Genomic DNA, 20,878 nt, shown 5'->3' on the forward strand with positions numbered 1-20,878 from the left:
CCGCCATCTCTGCCCTGAACTCCTTTCACGGTATGCTGAAGGTCAGCAACTTCAGGGGCTACTGATTTCATTCCTATAGAACCAGATGGCAAGCAACATTTTTTTTTTTTAATTATCATACTTCAACCTCCATTTTACATTTAGGCTAACTGGGGAGACACAAATCTGATAACTTGGAGATCCTTAAAGTCCTAAGGAGCAGGGCTGGGGTTGACACCAGGGAGCCTGACTGCAGAGTCTGGTCTTAACCACTCTGCCGCCTTTAACGAGCTTGCTGACGTTCTCAGGACCTAGGACCTATTGCGGGAGCTACAGGTGGGTTTTCTTGGCTGGAGTAGGAGTTAACCACGGCAGAGGGATTATGACCAGTAGTTTGTGATGGGCCTTGAGTGCCAGTCTGCCAGGTACAGAATAACCTGGAAAAGGCAAGGTGGCGAAGGTTGGACACAGAAAAAACACCTCATGGAAAGTGTGGCAAGAATCTGGGCCAGAGATGACAATGCCGCCCTGGGATGCCGGGCGGCAACGGGATGCGCAGAAGGGGTCAGCTTCCTGCAGGGCCAGGCGCGGTAGCAGAGGCCAGCCTGGGGTGGGAGGTCGCTGCGCCCGGGCCGGCCAATGGCGGCGGGCTGGGCCGCAGCCCCTCCCTAGGGGCGGGGACGGGCGGGGCGAGCGCTGCGGGCTCGCCGGGGTACCAGCGCTGCCGCATCCCTGCCGAGCTCCTAGCGCCGGCGGTCCGCCCACCAGGCAGCTCCCGCTCCGCAGCCTCGAGGCAGACCCCGGCGAGGCCTGAGGTCCAAACCAGAGCGCAGCGCAGTCCAGTTGGGGTGGGTGAAGGGCGGCGGCGGGGAAGAGGGTGGCTCAGCTCGGTCCCTCCGGGGTGGGTGGAGGAGGACGGGGCGTCGGATTTGGTTCCAGCCCTGAGGGTGGGGGTGTTGAGTTCTCTGACCACTCAAGATGGGGGATCGTATAGGGGGCGGGAGAGTAGGGTCGACGCAGCACGGCTGCGCTCTGACCTGGTGGAGAACGGAACAGGGCTCAAACCCGGGACCCAGGCGGGGTGGGGGAGCGGGGAGGGCGCGGAGAGGGCCCTGGGGCGGGGTGTAGGGGGGACTGGAGATGGGTGTAAGCGTAGGGGCGCCTGGGTTCTGTTGCTTGCAGGAGGGAGCTATCCCTGGGGGCCGTAGCGGAGCGCGGCTTGTGCTCGAGTATGGGGGTGGGGGTACGGAGAGGATCCGGGCGCGGGGCTAGAGTGTGGGTGGGGGTGGGCTTCCCGGTCTGGGGATGCTGCGTCCTCCGGAGACTCAGTTTCCTCCTTTCTGGGGAAGGGTGCGGGGAAGCGGGGCGCCGGGGGCGGCCCAGGCTGTGAGAACCGGAGGCGGCGGGGCAGGGCAGGGCGGCGGCGTGGGCGAGCTGGTGGTCGGCGCGCCTCTGACCGCATTCTGGGACGCGCAGGCGGCGGTGGAGATGCGGCGGCTCGGGGGCACCCTGCTCTGCCTGCTGCTGGCGGTGGCGGTCCCCACGGCCCCCGCCCCGGCTCCGACGGTCACCTCTGCCCCGATCGAGCCCGGCCCGGCTCTCAACTACCCGCAGGAGGAGGCCACTCTCAACGAGATGTTCCGCGAGGTTGAGGAACTGATGGAGGACACGCAGTACAAACTGCGCAGCGCGGTGGAGGAGGTGGGTGCGCCCGAGGGGCCTGCGCTCCGGGAAGCGCGAGGCGGGTGACAGTGGGGGCTGGCGAAGAAGTGCGCCAACCGCTGGCCAGGGTCTTCGGATCCGCTAAGGGGCTGGGCACAGCAGGCAGCAGATTTCGAGTTATCTGGAGGCAGTGCGGGGGTGATCCCAAATCCCACCTGGTTCCTGCCAAAAGCTCTGGATCTGAAGCTGTCCACCCAGAGACACGGCTGGACCCACCCATGGACAACTGGGGTCACCACCTGCTTGTAGGCTGCCGGCCATCACCTTACGATTAACTTCAGGTGTGCGGTTGGCCTCATCCTGTTTTAAGCGGATGCTTGCAAGGCCCCTGATACTCCAGCACTGTGATTTTGCAGAGGAGGCTCCAGGTATCTCAAGTCCTAGCTTGTCTGTTGGGCTTTGAGCTTGTGCCATCTTCCCAAGAGACAATTAGGGTGCCATTCAGTTCAGTCGCTCAGTCATGTCCGACTGTTTGTAACCCCATAGACTGCAGCATGCCAGGCTCCCCTGCCGGTCACCAGCTTCTGGAGCTTGCTCAAACTCCTGTCCATCGAGTGGGTGATGCCATCCAATCATCTCATCCTCTGTCATCCCCTTCTCCATATGCGGACAAAAAGCCCTGAGCTGTGCTGGTAATCTGTCTGGGCTTCCCCTAAGCCATGTGGGGCAAAGAAGAGACCTGGGAATCTCCGTCAGTGTCAGTGGGTGGTGGGTGAGAGGAGCAGGGGCAAAGTGAAAGGCCACCCCCCACCGCGTTTCCAAGGGTGCTGTGGAGTCAATCCTGGGCTCAGGGCCCTCCTCTGCCATTCACCGTAGGGTGGCATTGGCCAAATCCCTTAACATCCTTTACCTCAGTTTTCCATGAGAATTAAATCTGTGATATGTGTGGCACCTGGAGCATAATAGATGTGCGTATATAGCAGCTGTTAGTTATCAGATACCAGACATCTTGGGAAAACGTTGCCTGTTTCTTGCTTCCGTCGCCTCCCAGGTTCAAACGCTGTGGATGGCATCTTCTGTGATCAGCATGCAAGCATTGCCAGGGTTGCCTGGAGAGGAGGTGCAGATGGTCCAGCTCTCCCAGCCAGGTGGCCCTGCTGCCTGGGGTGGGTGGGCGTGGCCCCTGTTGGGCCTGACTCCGGCTGCAGCCTGTCTTTGGAGAGAAGCCAGCCATCCCAGGGAAGGAGTCAGTGAGAGATCAGATGTCTAGGCTGGATGGTCGGGTGCCTCCATGTCCCTGCATCTCCACAGTGCATTTGGGCAAAGCCTCCAAAGCTGGCTCTGGTCTACTAGACGAGGTGGCTTTTTCCTCCCACACCTGCTTAGTCTGGGGATTGCTCCCCTTCCTTCCCACAACAGTCGACCTCGTGGACCCTGGACACTGGTGAAGGAGACACTGGGTTGGAAGGTGGTTGCCTGGGTAGCTGTACCTGAACATCCACTGGACAGGCTAGATTCCAGATATAGACTTTGTTTCCTGTGAAAGCAAGAGAATCCTGACACGAAACAATGAAAGGGGCAGGGGTGTCAGACAGGCCCCAGTGAATTTTAACTCTGCACCTTCACTGATTAAACTGAACACATCATCCTTGGTTCCAGAGCAAGTCATCTGCTTCCCTTCACTGGGTTCTAGGACTTTCCCTCCTGCCCATGGCTTCCTGTTGAGACTCATCAGGTCACCTCCCCATTTTTATTCAAGTGTGAACTTGACCACACAGAGTGGTCCTCTGCTGGTAGCTCCTGGTGAGGGGGCCGAGGGGGCCTGTTCAGTCTTTTCATTGATCAGAGCAGTTCGGGGCCCAGCAGTCCAGGGTACTGGTGCTCACTCCATGGGAGTTGGCCACGCTGCCTTTGCTTGGGCCCCAACCTTCCTGCTCCAGACGTGGCTCTGCCTGAGTTCTGCAGTCTGCTACCCAGGGAGACATTGGCTGCCACGTCCACCCAACTCAGTGAGAGCCAACCTTTCTTATCTCATCCCAGCTCTGCCACGTATGAATGATGGGATCCAGGATCCGAAGTGGAGGAAGTGTCCACCTCTGGGGTGAAGGGGAGAATTAAAGGATGCAAGTGAAGCATGCGATCTGGTTGTCAAAAATGGGGTTCTGTAGGGACTTCTCTGGTGGTCTAGTGGTTAGGGCTCAGCACTTTCACTGCTGTGACCCTGGGTTCAATCCCTGATTGGGGAACTAAGGTCCCACAAGGCACTCAGTGCAGCCAAAAAATAAAATGGGGTTAAGTAAAATTGGTGCAATATAAGTTGCCCCCTCATGTCGCTGTTGTAAGGACTATGAGAAATTGCTGATTCTCAATAAATAATGGCTCTCACTGGCACTAATGGAAAAGAACCTGCTTGCCAGTGGAGGAGACATGAGACCCATGTTCGATCCTTAGCTCAGGAAGATCCGCTGGAGAAGGGTATGGCAACCCACTCCAGTATTCTTGCCTGGAGTATCCCATGGACAGAGGAGCCTGGTGTGGGCTACAGCACGTAGGGTGGCAGAGTTGGACACGACGGAAGCGACTTGACATACAAACACACTCATTACCATCATATTAATAGCGCTAGTATGAGTGATAACAGAACCACCCCTAGTGTCTGATATATAATAGAATCACAATGGATTAGGGCTATTAGTATTAATTTTTAAAAAGAGATTGCCAGAAAGCCCCTTAAATCTCATAAACACAAGATAATTGCTATTTACTTACTGTCCCAGTAAAGAACAGAAAAGGGCCTGCGGCCAGATGCGTTAATTGTTTACATAGTTGCATCATGAATCTGCTTTCAAGTAACTTCCTGACATGTAAAATATTCCAGCTGACTTCAAGCTGCTGATTTCTCCTAAGGGAAAAAAGTTAACTCTGGTTATAGGATCATTCTTGAGAGGGAGCAAATCTTCAAATGGTTCAGTCTGGGCTGTTTGTTACTGATAAACATATTTTGAGGATAAAGCCACTCCCCACCCCTCTATTACCACGTTTGTAATGGGCATATTTTACAGTAGAATGTTCTTATCAACTCGTTATTCCTAGGAAGAATGCCAACACCAAGCCTGAATTTCTCTCTCCAGTTTTTCTTACTCTGTTCCTTTAACAAACACAGAGTTAACCAATTGTGAGTGCCATGTTAAATAATATTCGCATTCCTCCTCTATGAAACAAGTCCTGTTGCTTCAGGCTTAAGTTCTCTTGCTAGCAGCAGTAATAGTTGTGGCTGAAATTTCCATTGTAAGCTGTACTTCTAGTTTGTGGTGCCATGAAAGAGCTTTAGCTCATTCTGTTGGAATAACCACTGGTTGAGGGGGAAATGGCTTTATATAAAGACTATCTGCTCAGCCCAGAGCAAACTCTAAATTTGGTACCTTGTCAATTATATGTAAGCCAAACTGGAGGAGTCTGATTCCTATAGGAATTGTAAAAGCGCTGATGTTCTATTCTCCTTCTGGATTTAGTCCCTCTAGCATCCCCAGACTCCTCGTCTTTCCCAGCTGTTCTTTTCTATCACTAAACAGCCCAGGATTTCTCCCTTAAAACAAATTTAAAAAGCCTTTTTCTTCGTCTTAGGTCTCCTCTCTTCATCCGTTTCTCCTCTATTTTATTAGCAAACCCTTCGAACATATGTCATCTACTTCTGCCTTTTCCACCCCTACCCAGACATCCCCTGGCAAACTGGCTTCTTCTAAAACTGCTTTGTTTATTATACCTTTGCCGAATGGCAGATACTGGATCAAGTTCTCGGATTTCATGAGCTTTAATTCTTACATCTGTCCAATAAAGTAGAATCACCATCATTTTACAAACAGGAAAACAGGTTTAGAGATATTGGGTTGACCAAAAAGATTGTTTGGGTCTTTCTGTAAGGTGTTACATATTAGTCACCCCAGTATTTGGTATCTTGCCAAAGGTCACGTGGCTGCTTTGTGGCCGAGCTGGGACTTAACCCCATGTTCCCTGACTCCAGAATCTGGGTACTTTCTACTTTGTTGCCTTCGGATGCTGCTGGGGGCAACTTCTTGCCTAATCTAGTGGCCAGCTCTCAGAAGCCTGAGTTCTTCTAGATTTATTTGGAGGCCCCTCCAAATAGAAGGCCCTCCCCAGATATAACTCCTGACTCTCAGCCTGCTTCTAGCTAGTTCTCTGACTCCATTCTTTTCCTTCTCTCGATTCTGTACTGTGTCCCAGTTAGTCTTCAGAACTTGCTGCAGCTCCCCATTGCTTGGTGCAGAGGTTCTTACTTGGGGGTGAATACAGGGGAGGGAATATCTCAGTATCATCTGGACAACTCATTGTTGTGTGGGGTGCCCCCTCCAGAAATTTTAATTTGGCAGCTCCAGATATGTAGATATTTTTTAAAGCATTGGGCATGACTCTGAGGTACCCTTCTGGTTGAGAGCTAGGCTAACACCATCTCCTTTAGAACTATACCCTGGATCCATCTGTCAGTCTGTCTCTACTTCATCATCCATCATTTTATCCATTTGGGGTCCAGCATGGACCCCTTGCCCTAGCCCATGACACTCCATTCTCATCCAGGCTGCCACCGTTTTGCCTCCTTTATGCTCCTCTCTATCCACCTCATATCTGTCCTTTGAGACCAGCCCAATCATGGCTCGCCTCCACCTGGAAGCCTTTTTCCTCTCTTCTTTGAACCTGACTGACTTCTAGAGACTTTTGTAATCATCCTCAAACTAGCTTGTGTGAGGATGCCCTATCTCCCCAGTAAAAGCACAAGCAGAATCTTACACTAGGAAAAACATATAATTTGGGGTCAGACCGACCTGAGTTCTAATCTAAGTTTTGCCACCTACTAAGAATGTGATGACCTTAGACATTCCTCCACTTTCGTCAACCTCATTTTCTTCATCTGCAAATGAGGCGAATAGTACTTCCTCATAGAGTTGCTGTGAATACGCAAGGAGATATGAAAGGGACTGGGGCAATGGCTCAGACATAGCTGATGCCCAGGCATGGAGGCAGTGATCAGGTTTCAGATATGTCAGGAGTTATCTCAGGGTCAAACAGTGCACAGTGGCTGCTGACCAAGTCCTTGTTTGGTTTTCTGGGCTTTCTGCTGACTAGGTGTTCTTCACACTTCTGGTGCAGTGCCTCTGTGTTCCATTGAGACATGGGAATTCTTTCCCCATGTATATCCAGCTCAGCAAACCTGGTTGGGAAAGATTGGAAAAGATGGGCCTCTTGTAGTATATAAGGGAATAGAGAACAGTAATTTTTTTAAAAAATAGTAAAATCCTTTTTGAGGATTCATTTAAAGAAATAAAAATAGCCGAGAGTCAAGACTGCACTGTTGGAAAATTGCCAGCCACCAGTGACAGCTTCTCTTTGTGTCTCTCATTTTGAATTCCTAGAGAGAGTGTCTGGTTGGCTCAGCTAGTCCATGACGTGGCTTCTGTTTAAGTCCAAACAGCTGTGGCTGGTCCAGTTGTCACCTGGCCACTCATCAAGTCTGGGTCTGGAAGTGGGTACAGATTCAGTTTGGCTGATGTGTCTGGTATAGATGCCATGGAGGCTCATGATTTGAGGACAGTGGCCTCAGAAACCTGACATCAGCAAAGAACACTTGTGTAAGAAGGGCCAGAAGAAGGGTGTACCACGGAATGAGTCATCTGAACCTCGACAGGGGTCTCTCTCGTACTCAGAGGGTGGATGGGGGAGGACTCATAACTGTGACCCTACCAGTCATGGGGAAGGGGCTAGGTTGGTCCCCAACCCCACTCAGCCCTGCAACAAGGATTTGGGAGCAAATAATTTATTTGTGGGGCTTCCCCAGTGGCTCAGCGGTAAAGAATCTGCCTGCGGTACAGGAGCCACAGGAGACACGGGTTTGATCCCTGGGTCAGGAAGATCCTCTGAAGAAGGGCGTGGCAACCCACTGCAGTATTCTTGCTTGGAGACTCCCCTTGATCAGAAGAGCCTGACAGACTACAGTTCGTAGGGTTGCAAAGAGTCACACACAACTGAAGCGAATTAGCATGCGTGTAATGTGATGTGATCCCAGAAACACTAGGAGGAAGTAGGAGAGTGAGATGGAAAAGGAAAAAGGCAGGAAAGGCTGTGCTGATGAGCAGGTGACTTCTAGGGACAACTAGGGTTCCATCTCTCTGAGGTCCTTGGAGAGAGAGAAACTGTCCCACTGAACGGAGAGGGCACTGGGGTACTTACCCTCATAGGCTCTTCTTCACTGATTGAGGGTTGTCCCTGGGGTGTTCACTACCTAACTCTTGGTGCTTGTGCAGACTGAACACACTTCTGTAGTCAGAGAATGCTCTCAAAGAGAAACAGAGTTGGTTGCTGGCATGTAAGGGAATTGAATGTGAGTGACCTCCTGATTAGGACATGGGGAGATGGGAGCAGCGCCAAGAGCATCTCTCAGGGGTCAAGATTGCTCAGTGGGAGCATTCTCAAATCCCAACTCTGCCCTTCCCTGGGAATCTTGAGAACTTACCTAGTCTTCCTGAGCCTCAGTTGCCCCACTTGTGAAATGGGGACATTAACACCCACCCATAGGGAGATTGTGAGATGTAAGATGATAATATATGAAAACATTTAGAACAACGTCTTGTCCTACTCAGTTCTCAGTGGTACTTATCAGCAACACCATTGTTATTGCAGAAGAGGAAAAGAATAGTTCTTTTTTCTAATGGACTCTGATATGTATCAGGAGAAAACAATATTGCTCATTAAATTCATTGATTTAATTAGATGGAAGCTGAAGAGGCTGCTGCTAAAACATCATCAGAAGTGACCCTAGCACACTTACCTCCCAGCTACCACAACGAGACCAACACAGAAACCAAGGTGGGAAATAATACCATCCACGTCCACCGAGAAATTCACAAGGTAAGTCGTGGCCGGCGCTTCTTCCTTTCCTCAGTGCCCAGTCCCGTCAGAGGACTAAAGCGTGGCCTGTGTTCTCTTTAAGAGAGTCTGCTGTGCAGATGTTTAAATATTTGATACACAAGTCAAAAATACACATAAAGATGGTAAAATACAGGTTAAAAGCCAGAGGGAGTGAGGGAGATTATTTAAAGGGCAAAGATATGTATCAAAAACATAAATTGCTTTTGCATTGAAGCAATAAATTTAACTCTAGTCTTCCTGCCAGTCCAATTGCAAAGGAATGTTCAGGGATTTTTATTACTTGAAAAAAGGAAGCAAATAAGTGTTTAGAGAAAGACGTTCCCAGTATTGAATTTGAGGAATTTATCTCACAGGTTTTTATCTGTGATTCAGTTGAGAGGTGAAATAGAGTTCATGTTGTGGTGAATAGATCTTCACCATCTCCTTAGGAGGAGCTCAGATGTGATATACTCAAGTCTTCAGAATGGAAAACCTCTATTGCCACCAGATGAAACATTCATCTGTTTGCTGGCTATCCATTCACAATTTTACAGTGGCCTGTTTTCCAACCTACCGTACGTCTAAGTGTCTCTTGGTCCAAAATCTTGCATGAGGAGTGAGCAGGCTTGTTCTCAATCTGATTTGAGAAAGAAAACGTTGCAAAGGAAGGTGGCATTCACTTGCCCCTAGCATGCGATGTCTCCAGGGTGACTTTGGTAGGACTTTGAGATCAAATCACGTGGCCTGTTTTCTCTTAAACAGAGTCTGGTGTGCAGATGTTTGGGTCATTGTTAGAGGCTGTAAAATTGACCTCTGATCTCATCTCAAGGCCTATGCACAAGGCCTGAAGATTCTCACAAAAGCGCCTTGCTTTTGTTCAAGTGTCCAGGTAATGACTGAGCTGACACAATAGCATTTCTGTGCCATAGCGGATTAAAGGGTCAATTCTCATGGGCCATTGCCTTGACTATAAAGTAGCCTTTGTATGGCGCTAGTCCCACCGTGTACTCACAGCCCCAGCTCCAGAGCACACCCCTTGCATCAATGAATGAGCCACCTGCCAAACAGAATCCTTTAGCATTGCTCATCTGAAGACTGGAGAATTCCAGTCTTTGTCTCCAAAAGTGATTATTTTATTCCTGTCAAAACCAATATTCAGTCATCCTTTCTGACAATAATTAGCCAGTAGGTTTGGCTGCTTCTTGAATTTGCTCCTTGTGAATATCAGAATAACCAAGTATGTGTCCTGCCAGTAATGAGTATGATTTTCAACTTTGTGACCCTCACTAACCATGTTTATGAAATAGGAAAATCAGCATCTGTAATACCTTATGGTGTCGTGGGGGCCAAATGACTTAAAGTGTGTGAGAGTTGTTGTAAACTGTAAAGCACTATGCAGCAGCAAATGTTCTTACTGTTAATATCACTGTTGTTCTTATGGTGAAGTTACGGCATCTGCATGGTAGAGGAGTTCTTGAGTGGGTTCCATGGAGCTCCTGTCCTGCCTGATGCTTTATAAAAGAAGAGCTCAGTGGTGAAACATGTTTGGAAAACGTTGTACATATTTCTCTTCCTAGGGATGCAAAAATGCACCTTAGTGTAATAAAACCTCAGAGAAGTCCCTGGATCTTTACATACAGGACTGTATAATTTTAAAAATATATAGCATTGATTAATCTTGTGAAAATCTGGTATAAAAGGAAGAAGACATCATTTCTTTGCTGGAGAGAGGAATTATTTACATAAAAAATTTTAAAGTATGTTGGTGAAGACAGGATCCTTATGCTCCAGAACTGGAATTGGAACTGGAATTTGATCCACTGTTGCACATTAGGCTGAGTTTCCACTTTGTTTTGGCTGCGGACGCCTGTGATATTAGAGCTGGCAGGAACTTTAAAGATGGCCTAGAAATGAGAAAACTGTGAATCAGAGAACAGAAATGATTTGTTCCAGGTTGCATACTAGACGGTTGTTGGTGTCTGAGCCAGGGATCAAAGAACACCGGTCCCCTAGCTCCTGAGGTTTTCTCTGTTCTTTTATCACCAACATGAGGGTTAGACATGGCCTTGGATGGGGTGAGAGTGGCCTGAGTTTCAATCAGGCTTCCAATCAGGCTTCTAAGGCTCAGCTTTGAGGTGCCCACTCTTGGTTACAGAAGCCAGGCAGACAGTAGCTAAAGGAATACAGGGCCAGGCCTCCTCTCAGCATACTTAAGCACTTGCCTTTTTTTTTTTAACTTTTTATTTGTACTAGAGTATAGCCAGTTAACAATGTCGTGATAGTTCCAGGTGGACAGCAGAGGGACTTAGCCATACATACATATGTATCCATTCTCCCCCAAGTTCCCCTCCCATCAAGGCTGCCACATAATTAAGCACTTTATTGAGGAAACAAAACAGTTCCCCAGAATCAGGGAGGGGCTGCTCTAGCTAAAACCTGCTTCCTTCACTACCCAGGCCTGTAGTTGTTGAAAAGAAAGTTGACTTGGAGCTTCAAATGAATAAGCCCCAAGAATGATAAAAATAGCTAGTGTTAAGTGTTTGCGAGGTGATAGGCTGTGTGCTGCGTGCTTTACACAGACTTCCTCGGTCCTCCCCTTGGCAGCCCCATGCTGTAGACTCTGCTCTGTCTCTTAATCACTATCTGATGCTGCTGGTGGAGCTCAGAAACATAGGGAGGAGTGGGCATTCTGTCTACTTTGACAGATGCTCCTGCTTCAGAAAATAGAAAACAACAAAACAAAAAACCAACAACTTGTGGGATTTGTCCAGAATCCCCTCTATTTCACACTCACTGTCCCTGTTCTCCTGTAGATCACAAACAACCGGACTGGACAGATGGTTTTTTCAGAGACAGTCATTACGTCGATGGGAGATGAAGAAGGCAAAAGGAGCCACGTGAGTTGTCGTCTTCTTGCACTCGCATCCCGATGCACACATTCCCTTGCTGAGCCTGGCAAAGGTGACCCAGACTTCAGACCATGGGCAGAAAGGGGGGAGCTCCCGTGCGCCTCTCCTGCCTGGTATCTGCCTAGTATTCCCCAATTCCTACATTTATGGCCAGACAGATGCAGTCCAGTAACAGGCTCCGCTTCCATGCACTTCGCCTCAGAAATGGCAGGACATGGCAAATGCAGCTGTCATTTGCGCGGCTGCTCTCGGCCTTGAAAGGGGAACACTGAAGGGTTGGGTGTATTGGTTGGGGGTTTCTGGTAACAAGACCTGGTGCCTCTAACCTGGAAATCCCCTAAAGCCGCTGGCCAGACCACACCCTTTCTGATCCCAGGCCTGGTCTGGCAGTTTGAGAGCAAGAAAACTTCAAGTGAAACCCAGTGGCCCAGGAGAAAGGTGTCCTTCTGCTCCAGCCTTCATGCTTGGGCCCCTTATGCTTGCACTTGCTACTCAGTAGCCTGTTGCTTAGTCCAGAGGTGGGTTGCTCCTTAGGGAATTATAGATTCTGAACGACGAGAGGGGCATCATTTCACAGAAGGAAGGCCTGGCACAGGTGGAGGGTGACCCAGGATGTCACTGGTCTCCAGACTTCCAGACCAGAGGTGACTCCGCTGCACCTTGTCTTCACAAAGAGGTGGCTGGTGAGGAGCCGACAGGGTGGCTGCCGTGTGATTCAGTCCATTGTATGAAGCGCCTCCTCTGTGGGGCTGGAGATGGTCAGCCTCTCTGTGCCCAGGAGCCTTATGCAAACTTCCCACCACACGTTCCTCCCTCTGCGGTGCCTAATGCATCCCCAGCCTTTCAAGGGGATCAGGGATATAACCTGACCCTTTGTGGCCTTATCATAAGAGAAGCAGTGTACCCATAACCACTAGGGAGGTGGTGCTACTGTGGTTGGTAGTCAATGGGTTCTTTTTTTAAAAAAAAATTTACTTATTTTTATTGAAGTATAGTTGATTTTCAGTATTGTGTTAGATTCTGGTATATAGCTAAGTGCTTCAGTTATACGCACATATCTATGTATTCTTTTTCATATTATTTTCCATAAACGTGTATTACAGGATATTGAATATAGTTCCTTGTATTATACAGTAGGACCTTGTTGTTTGTCTTTTTATATAATAGTTTGTATTTGCTGACCCCAGCCTCCTAATTTATCCCTCCCCACCCCCTTTCTCCTTTCTATGACTGTGAATCTGTTTCTCTTTTATAAATAAGTTCATTTGTATCATATTTTAGATTCCACATGTAAGTGATATCATATGGTATTTGTCTTTCTCTTTCTGACTTCCCTTAGTATGGTAATCCCTAGTTGCTTCCATGTTACTGCAAATGGCATTAGTTTATTCTTTTTTTGGCTGAGGGTGGTATCTTGTAACTTTGATTTGCTTTTCTCTAAGAATTAGTGATGTTGAACATGTGCCTCTTAGCCATCTGTATATCTTCTTTGAAGAAATGTCTAGTTAGGTCTGCTGCCATTTTTGATTGAGTTATTTTTTATTATTAAATTATGTGAACTTTTTGTAAATTTTAAAAAGTAAGCTTTTGTTGATCACTTCGTTTGCAAATATTTTCTCCCAGTCCATAGGTTGTCTTTTCATTTTGTTTATGGTTTCCTTTGCTGTGCAAAAGCTTGTAATGGGATTTAACAGTTTAAATCCCATTTATTTTTGCTTTTATTTCTATTGCCTTGGGAGACTGAGCTAAGAAAATATTGGTACAGCTTATGTGAGAGAATGTTTTGCCTATATTCTCTTGTAGGAATTTTATGGTCATGTCTTTTTTTTTTTTTTTAATGGTCATGTCTTATGTCTAAGTCTTTAAGCCATCTTGAGTTTATTTTTATGTATGGTGTGAGAGTGTGCTGTGACTTCACTGATTTACATGCAGTTGTCCAGCTGCCCCAACACCACTTGCTGAAGAGACTGTCTTTCCCCCATTGTTCCCCATTGTATGTTCTTGTCTCCTTTGTTGAAGATTAATTTCAATAGGCATGCTTTCATTATATGAGATACGTTCCTTCTATACCCACTTCGGTAAGAGTTTTTTAATTACGAATGGATGTTGAATTTTATCAAATACTTTTTTGCATCTGTTGAGATGATCATGTGATTCTTGTCTTTTCTTTTGTTGATATGGCATATCACATAGATTGATTTGCGATGTTGAGCCATCCTTATGACTCTAGGATGAATCCGACTTGATCATGACGTAAGATCTTTTTCTGTGCTTTTGGATTTGGTCTGCTAATATTTTGTTGAGAAGTTTTGCATCTATATTCATCAAAGATATTGGCCTGTAATTTTCTTTTTTGGTATTGTCTTTGTCCGATTTTGGTGTCAGGGTGTTGGTAGCTTCGTAAAATGACTTTAGGACTATTCTCTTCTCTTCAATCTTTTGAAAGAGTTTGAGAAGGATTGGTGTAAGCTCTCTGTATGCTTGATAGAATTCCCCAGTGAAGCCATCTGGTCCTGCACTTTTGTTTGTAGGAAGGTGTGTGTGTGTGTGTTTTTTTTTTTAAATACAGGTTCTATTTCACTTCTAGTGCTCAGTCTGTTCAAATTATCTATTTCTTTTCAATTCAGTTCTGATGGCTATAACTTGTCTATTTCTTCTCAGTTGTCCAATTTGTTGGCATATAATTGTTCATAGTATTTTCTTATGGTCTTTATATTTCTGCAATATCAATTGTGATTTCTCATCTTTCACTTCTTATTTTGTTTATTTGGGTTCTCATTTCATCTTGGCAGGTTTGGCTAGAGTTTTGTTGATTTTTATTTACCCTTTCAAAGAACTAGCTCTTGGTTTTATTGATTTTTTTCCTATTTTTAAAAAATTTCTCTTTTATTTCCTCTCTAGTCTTTATTATTTTCTTCCTTCTGCTAACTTGATGGGTTCTTTTTTGCTTGTTTTTGACACAGTACTCAGACATTTACTACAGGCAGGGGGAGTCCAGTCAGCTGTGTATTACAGTGCTGACCCCCCATTCAGGGGACCTGGGAGCTGGTGGGGGGCAAGCCATGTGGTGAAATGGAAAGAGACCCAGTGCCACAGCCTAGGAGCATGAGTTTGTCGCTTACAAACTAGGTCACCTCATTTCCCCCATCTTTTAGTGAGGCAATGATTTTCACCATCTCTCCCAACTCTGAAAGCACAGAAGCCTGTGAAGCAAAGATAGGATTGACTAAGGTCAGGAGAGAGAAAAGGCCAGCTTTTGAAGGTGGGAGAAGAGAGACAAAGAAAGAGAATTGGAGGGGGAAAAAAAAAACAGACAAAGAGATGGTACCAAGAGGGAAAAGCTTTAGAGTATTCCAGATTTAAGTCTCTGTGAGAGAACAGGGGAAACACAACTCTCAGGGATGTGGATTATAAAAAAAGCTTTTGTGTTCAAGATAAAAAGGTGTATGATTGTATGATGGCATAGTTTTGTTCTGGGAAGCCTCCCAGAGCCCAGAGGGCAGCAGCACTGCTGTGAGCATCTTTGTAGCTGCTGGAGGCCCTGATATACATCCCAGGCTCCCTGCTCTGCCCTCCAAGTAAGGCAGTTGTGTCAGGCTTGGAGCACTACGGCAGGGGGAACCAAGCTCTGAGATTGGCAGGTCGGTGAGAGACAAGATCTCAAAGACGCCAGGCATGTACACGGGTTGGGGCAGCTGCCTGCACTTGTGTGCTGCAGCCCCAAGTGTGTGCCAGTTTTCCGGAGTCTGCACAGCCTGTGTGTCTCTGCTCTGGGCTCAGCTGGGGGGCCCAGAATTCCCAGGGCTGCTTTTTCAGGTCACATATTGATTGTGAGATGGAGGACCTGCAGGTCCCTGGGCGGTGCATAACCTGAACCCCTGTGTATGATGGTCCTGAGAATTCAGGAAGGTGACAGGAGGAGACACATCCAGGAAACCCAGGAGGTGGAGACTCACTGAGTTTTTCCAGATTCCTGCACAGGCCCTTGGGATCTTAACTCAGCAAGTTTTTCTATGAGAATAAACTCCAATTTGATTGACTAGGAGAGTGACCCAGAGTATCTGATGCTTGACTGGCCGGTGCCTACTGAATTGCCTGGGGTCTTGAGAGAACAGACTAGAGACTTTACAGGGCGCTTGTGAAAGGGAGGTCATGTGGCAAGAGCAATGGTATGTTACCGCAGAGCCTCGCTTGTTGTCGAGTGTCTTGCCAAGAGTCAGAGAAACAAGGTCTGGTTTCAGATGCCCACAGAATTCTTGCATTCGAATCCTCTTTGTGTCTGAGTGGGAAGCCGTAAAGACTAGATTGCCTCCAGAGGCATGAGAATGGCTGAACATCATCACCACTGTCCCATTCCATAGTTTGGCAATTTAATGGTTTTTATGGTTGGCTCTGGAAAACGCGTTATGTGCCGATGAAGCATTCTCTGGGTTGGAAAAGGGAAGCTTGCCTCTCAAAAGGACAAAAAATCATAAGCTGTTCAAACCTTAAACTACTATAAATAGAGGCTGAATTCTCAGGATTTAAAGCTCCCAGATGAATTCAATTAAACATAACCACCAAACACTCCATATTTTCCTTTCTTCAGACGCTGGGATGTGTATGCATACATATGGTAACCCGAGCAGGCCCATGGAAAGTCACAGACAGTAACGCTGTATGGCCGTCTAGAAAACCTAGCACAGTACGTGCAAGGCATTGGTCTGTTTTTGCTTTCACACTCAAAAGGGGAAAAGGACATGGCGGCTTGTTATTTCACCTGAGCGCATGGGCGACTGTGATATGGCCTGACGTCTTTCTGTGAGGCTTTTGTGCGGAGCCCTCCGTCTGTCTCCCTTAATGGGCCACTGGGTGGGCTGACCACGGCTGTGCTACTTTCATGCAATGGGTTAGGAGGGAAGCAGTGTGTTGGAAGCCGGAGAGCAGATAAGCCATTATGCACACATACAAGGCTTTTGTTTATAACCATGTCCCCAAATATGAAGCATCTGGCCCAATTACCCAAGGCACCACTTTGAAGGGACATGTACTCTCATTAAAATATACTCAGAGCTACAGAGCTCAGCACATTGTGCATCTGTTGTCTTTTCTGTTTTCACATTAGAGTATGATATGAAATATCCTCCATAATAAGGTATTTTCTCCAGCTGAACGTACCTTATTTGAACCCACTGTTTCAATCACATACAAACCAGATCCAAGATACTTCTTGAAACTTCTGAGGGCCTAGGTAGACAAATTTCACTACCAGATTTGTCCAGATAGTAATGATTTGAGTAATCCCATGATTTCCTTGTCCAAGAGAACGATCAGGATAGACGGCAGACTGTGGAAAATGGCAATGGGCTTCTCCACCAGCGTGAACTCATTGTCGTCTTCTCTGCTGTGAAGATGCTTTGTTTGTTATCTGTGTTCAAGTCTGGGGGAAGACAGATGGTCAGTGTGGCTGGACTTCAGGATTTGTTTGTTTCCTGTTGAACAGTAAACATCCCGTTACTTCAATGCCCAGAGAGACTCAGCATAAGTGTAGGCAGAGAACGTGTGTTGAATGGCGTCTTTCCCCAGGAGATCTTGGGTTCTTCCTTGCCCCCAGCTCATTCATTTATCACAGAGTAACTGCAGGTGAGGGGTTGGCTTTGTCTGGTCCCTCTGCCATGATGTCTGAGGCTGAAGTTGCCTTTATAGATTTCATGGAATTACAGAGGGCACCATGCTGACCAGTCATTGGGGTTTATTTTAACAGAAATGCATTAGCGGAAAGGCACAGGTTCCTTGCAGTAGTCCCCAACCTTTTTGGCACTAGGGACCTGCTTCATGGAAGACAATTTTTTCCATGGTCCCGGGTGGGGGAGGGTGGTTTTGGAATGATTAAATGCATTGCATTTATTGTGCACTTTATTTCTATTATTATGACATCAGTGTCACCTCAGATCTTCAGGCATTAAATCCTGGAGGTTAGGGATCTCTGCCTTGGAGAACTTTGTTCAATACCCAAAGGTTCAGCCTCCTGGAGAGTTCTTTTGGGTGTATGTTGGGGGCTGGGTGCATTGCCAAGTCCCAGGAGATGTTGCCCTTCTCTATCTGTCAGTCTGGGGGCAGAGTGAAGTCTGAACAAGGTGTGAGGCTCACCTAGGTTCAAACCTATCCTAACCTTCACATGCTTTGTCCTCTGTGGTTCTGTTTCTTTCTTTATCCAGTGAAGCTAGCCATCCTCAGTTCACAACATTGGGTGAGAGTCTTTAAGGAGAGGTTTGTAAAGCTCTTTGCGTGAGGCTCATTATTACCAAAAAGTAATTAACACTGGGTTCTAACTGGCTTCTCCCCTGAGTCCCAGGAACCTACTGCAAAAGTGGAATTCCCCTGGAAGCTGAAGCTCTGTTTTAGGACTCCATGGGCCTCTTCCCACTGATGTTTGTGGCCTGGGGCTAAGTTCTCTAGAGCCATGCCTCACCCTCTGAGTCATGCATTTTGCTAGAGGCTTGTGCTCCCTGCTTTGAGCCTGACTCACCCTGCACTTCTTGTTCTTATGAGTCATAAGTGACTTGTTTGGGTATTAGCGATACAAACAGAAGGAAAGATGGGCCTAATGAATGAGAAGAAGCATAAGTGATGTTCAGGTGCTAACAAGATCCCAGATGGGGCCAGGTTGGCAGGATGCATCTTGGTTTCTATAGAAAACAACACGCTTGTGGGTCTGAGAATGATGGCGTAGTCTCTTGTGAATGTGCAGTTCCACAGCCCTGCAACCAGACACCTGGGTCCTTTTGTGTGTCTAGGTTTCTATTTTGTACTGACTTAGTAATTTCTGACCAAGCATAAGGCCCTTATGCCTTCATCCAGTAGGAAAAAATTATAGGGAAAATTGAAGAGCTCTGAATCATTCTGAAAAATGGATAAGCAGTCCCCAAATAAATAAAGTTGATCCAAGTAAGGAGTGTTTAAGGAGTAGGCATTTCTTTTTGAGATATAACCTGGCTATATTAAATTGTATTCTCCTCAACCTAAATATCCTTCAAGAAGGAATTTGTGATTCCACATGCAAAATCAAAATACTGTGAAGTTTATAAACCAGTTTCACACAGGTTTCATATATGTTGGTATAAAAGGTTGTCTTCAGTGAAACATTAAGTGAAGAAAAAGCAATTGTAAAGCAATATATTGCTTTACATATATGACGGTATATTTAAGATATACTTGATATACGTGCATGCATTGTCAGTGGCTAAGTCATGTCTGACTCTTTGCGACCCCCTGGACTGTAGCCCGTAGGCTCCTCTGTCCGTGGAAGTGATTTCCCAGGCAGGAATACTGGAGGGGGTTGCCATTTCCTTCTCCGGGGGATCTGACCAGGGATTGAACCCACATCTCCTTCATTGGCAGGTGGGTTCTTTACCTCTGAGCCACACGGGAGCTCATATTTTATAGATACAGTTTATCTCATTTTTTAGAGAAAAAAGTATACATTAAAACACTTGGCAAAATGTACATAAAATCATTACTAGTAGTTACCTCTGGGAGAAATTAACTTTGCAGAGACTTTCCCTCTATAGAATTCTATATGTTTTGAATGTTTTTAAAAAGAGTTTGTGAGCTATTTACAGTTTTGCCGTAGACATCTACCTATTATTTTGAACAATATTGCAAGTTTTTCTTTGTGTAAATCCTAGAAATTAAATTGCTGTGTCAAAGTGTGTACAATGTAAGATTTTGAGAGATGTTACCAGATTTTCCTCCAGATGGTTGTACAGTTTTGGCTCTCAGCAGCGATTTCTGAAATAACTTCACCAGTTCCCCCTCACCTGCAACGGGTGTTGTAGTGGGTGACCACCTGTGTCTTCTCTTTGCTTCCATTTCTTTGATTATTAGTAAGGTCAAGGGGAATCGCTGTTTGAGAATTGTAAGTTGTAGGCAACATAGAGTTCTCTGCAAATTTATCTCATCCCCTCGTCTCTGCCTCAGGAAGAAGGGTCAGTTTTGCATGCCAGGCTGCTCCCAAGACCAGATACCGTCTGGCCCAGTGTGGGACAGATTAGGAAGGTGTGACGTTCCAGCGGGGACGGTCTGTGTGTTCCGTGTCCATGGCCACGGCTGCCGGGCTGTGAGACACACCCGTGAGTAAGTGGTGGTGATGTGCAGGCTACTGCCCCCACCGCTGTAAACACAAAAAGACAGGCACTCCCTCCTTTCTTCTCTGGCCACTTCCACAAACACCCCAAACCAAAGCTTAGGTGCCTTCTGAGAAGAGGAGCACTTCAGGGGGTTGGGTAAGGCTTGGGCCCAGGGAAAGCCAGTACAGTCCACTGCTGTTCGCTGTGTGACTGGTGAGACCCCTTAACTGCTGCTGTTCGCTGTGTGACTGGTGAGACCCCTTAACTGCTGCAAACCTTAGATTCCTCATATGTAAAGTGGATTCATCAAAGTACCTTGTGTATAGTGCTTCATGAGGATAAAACAAAACAATTCAGATAACAAAACCATACAGCGCATAGAATGTGCAAATAAGCAGTCAGTAAATGTCAACTCTCTGTGTTTCTCATTATTTGATTACCTCCAAACAGTGGCTGTCAGGATTCCGAGTATTAGTTATTCAATTCATCCATTTATTTGCATGTTCACTGAGCACTTCATGTGTGTCTGGCAAATAAATGTAAGAGATGGTCCCTGACAGCAGAAAGGACCCAGGATAGCAGTGGAACAAAAAAGTAAATGGGTCATTACAACAAGGACTCATGTGTATTTCCTAAGGCAGAGGTGGGCAGAGGTGGACAGAGCGTGGTGGGAGCATTGTGTGCGTGTCAGATGAGGTAGATTTTGTTAGGAAACAATCCTTCCTGGTCTCTGGAGTTTCTGCAGGTTTTATGAGCAGAAGAACTAGTTGCCCTTTGGTTTTAGACTATCTTTTCAAGGATGTTTGTACAGCAAATGGCTCTCCTCCTTGGCAGAGGGCAGGTATGCTTGTCCATTGTATAGTCCATTACAGAAGATTTGGTGCTCTGAGCGTGACACTTCTCAGCTGTGATGCACACCTGCTACACACACTACATCTGCCTGGGCCCCTCCACGTTGCCTCCTGGCACTGGGGGCGAGGGGAACTGTCACAGACATGACGCTCATGCTGCTTCTGGGCTGTCAGCGGTAAAGTCCTTTGTCTCTGACCCAGGAGTCTCTTGTCTCTGCTGTAGCCATGAAACTGTGACCAGCTCACCTACTGCCTTGTAAGTAAAGTCTCAGCCTCTTTACACATCTTGGCAGGCTTCCTGAAAGAGGTGGCAGTTCAGCTGTATTTTGAACAGTGTCTAGAAGTTCTCGGTTGTGGGGAGGAAGGGCATTCCTTGCAGAAGCATTCTTTGTTCATGATCAGGGAGGCGTGCGGAAATAGAACATGTCTGAACCACACTGCATAGTTTGGA

The 20,878-nt window shown here is 46.8% G+C and overlaps 1 protein-coding gene across 1 annotated transcript in view; it reads left to right on the forward strand.

Moving 5' to 3' along the window:
• The first annotated feature begins 685 nt into the window (after positions 1–685).
• DKK3 (dickkopf WNT signaling pathway inhibitor 3) overlaps positions 686–20,878 on the forward strand; it is a 50,384-nt gene continuing 30,191 nt past the window's right edge. Inside the window, exons 1-4 of the mRNA XM_055548619.1 lie at positions 686–827; positions 1,456–1,680; positions 8,422–8,559; positions 11,373–11,456. Coding sequence (XP_055404594.1) covers positions 1,468–1,680; positions 8,422–8,559; positions 11,373–11,456 — 435 coding nt within the window. The 5' untranslated portion in view covers positions 686–827; positions 1,456–1,467. The remainder of the gene's footprint in view (positions 828–1,455; positions 1,681–8,421; positions 8,560–11,372; positions 11,457–20,878) is intronic.

The sequence above is a fragment of the Bubalus kerabau genome, chromosome 15, assembly GCF_029407905.1.
Source record: "Bubalus kerabau isolate K-KA32 ecotype Philippines breed swamp buffalo chromosome 15, PCC_UOA_SB_1v2, whole genome shotgun sequence".
Classification (NCBI taxonomy): domain Eukaryota; kingdom Metazoa; phylum Chordata; class Mammalia; order Artiodactyla; family Bovidae; genus Bubalus; species Bubalus kerabau.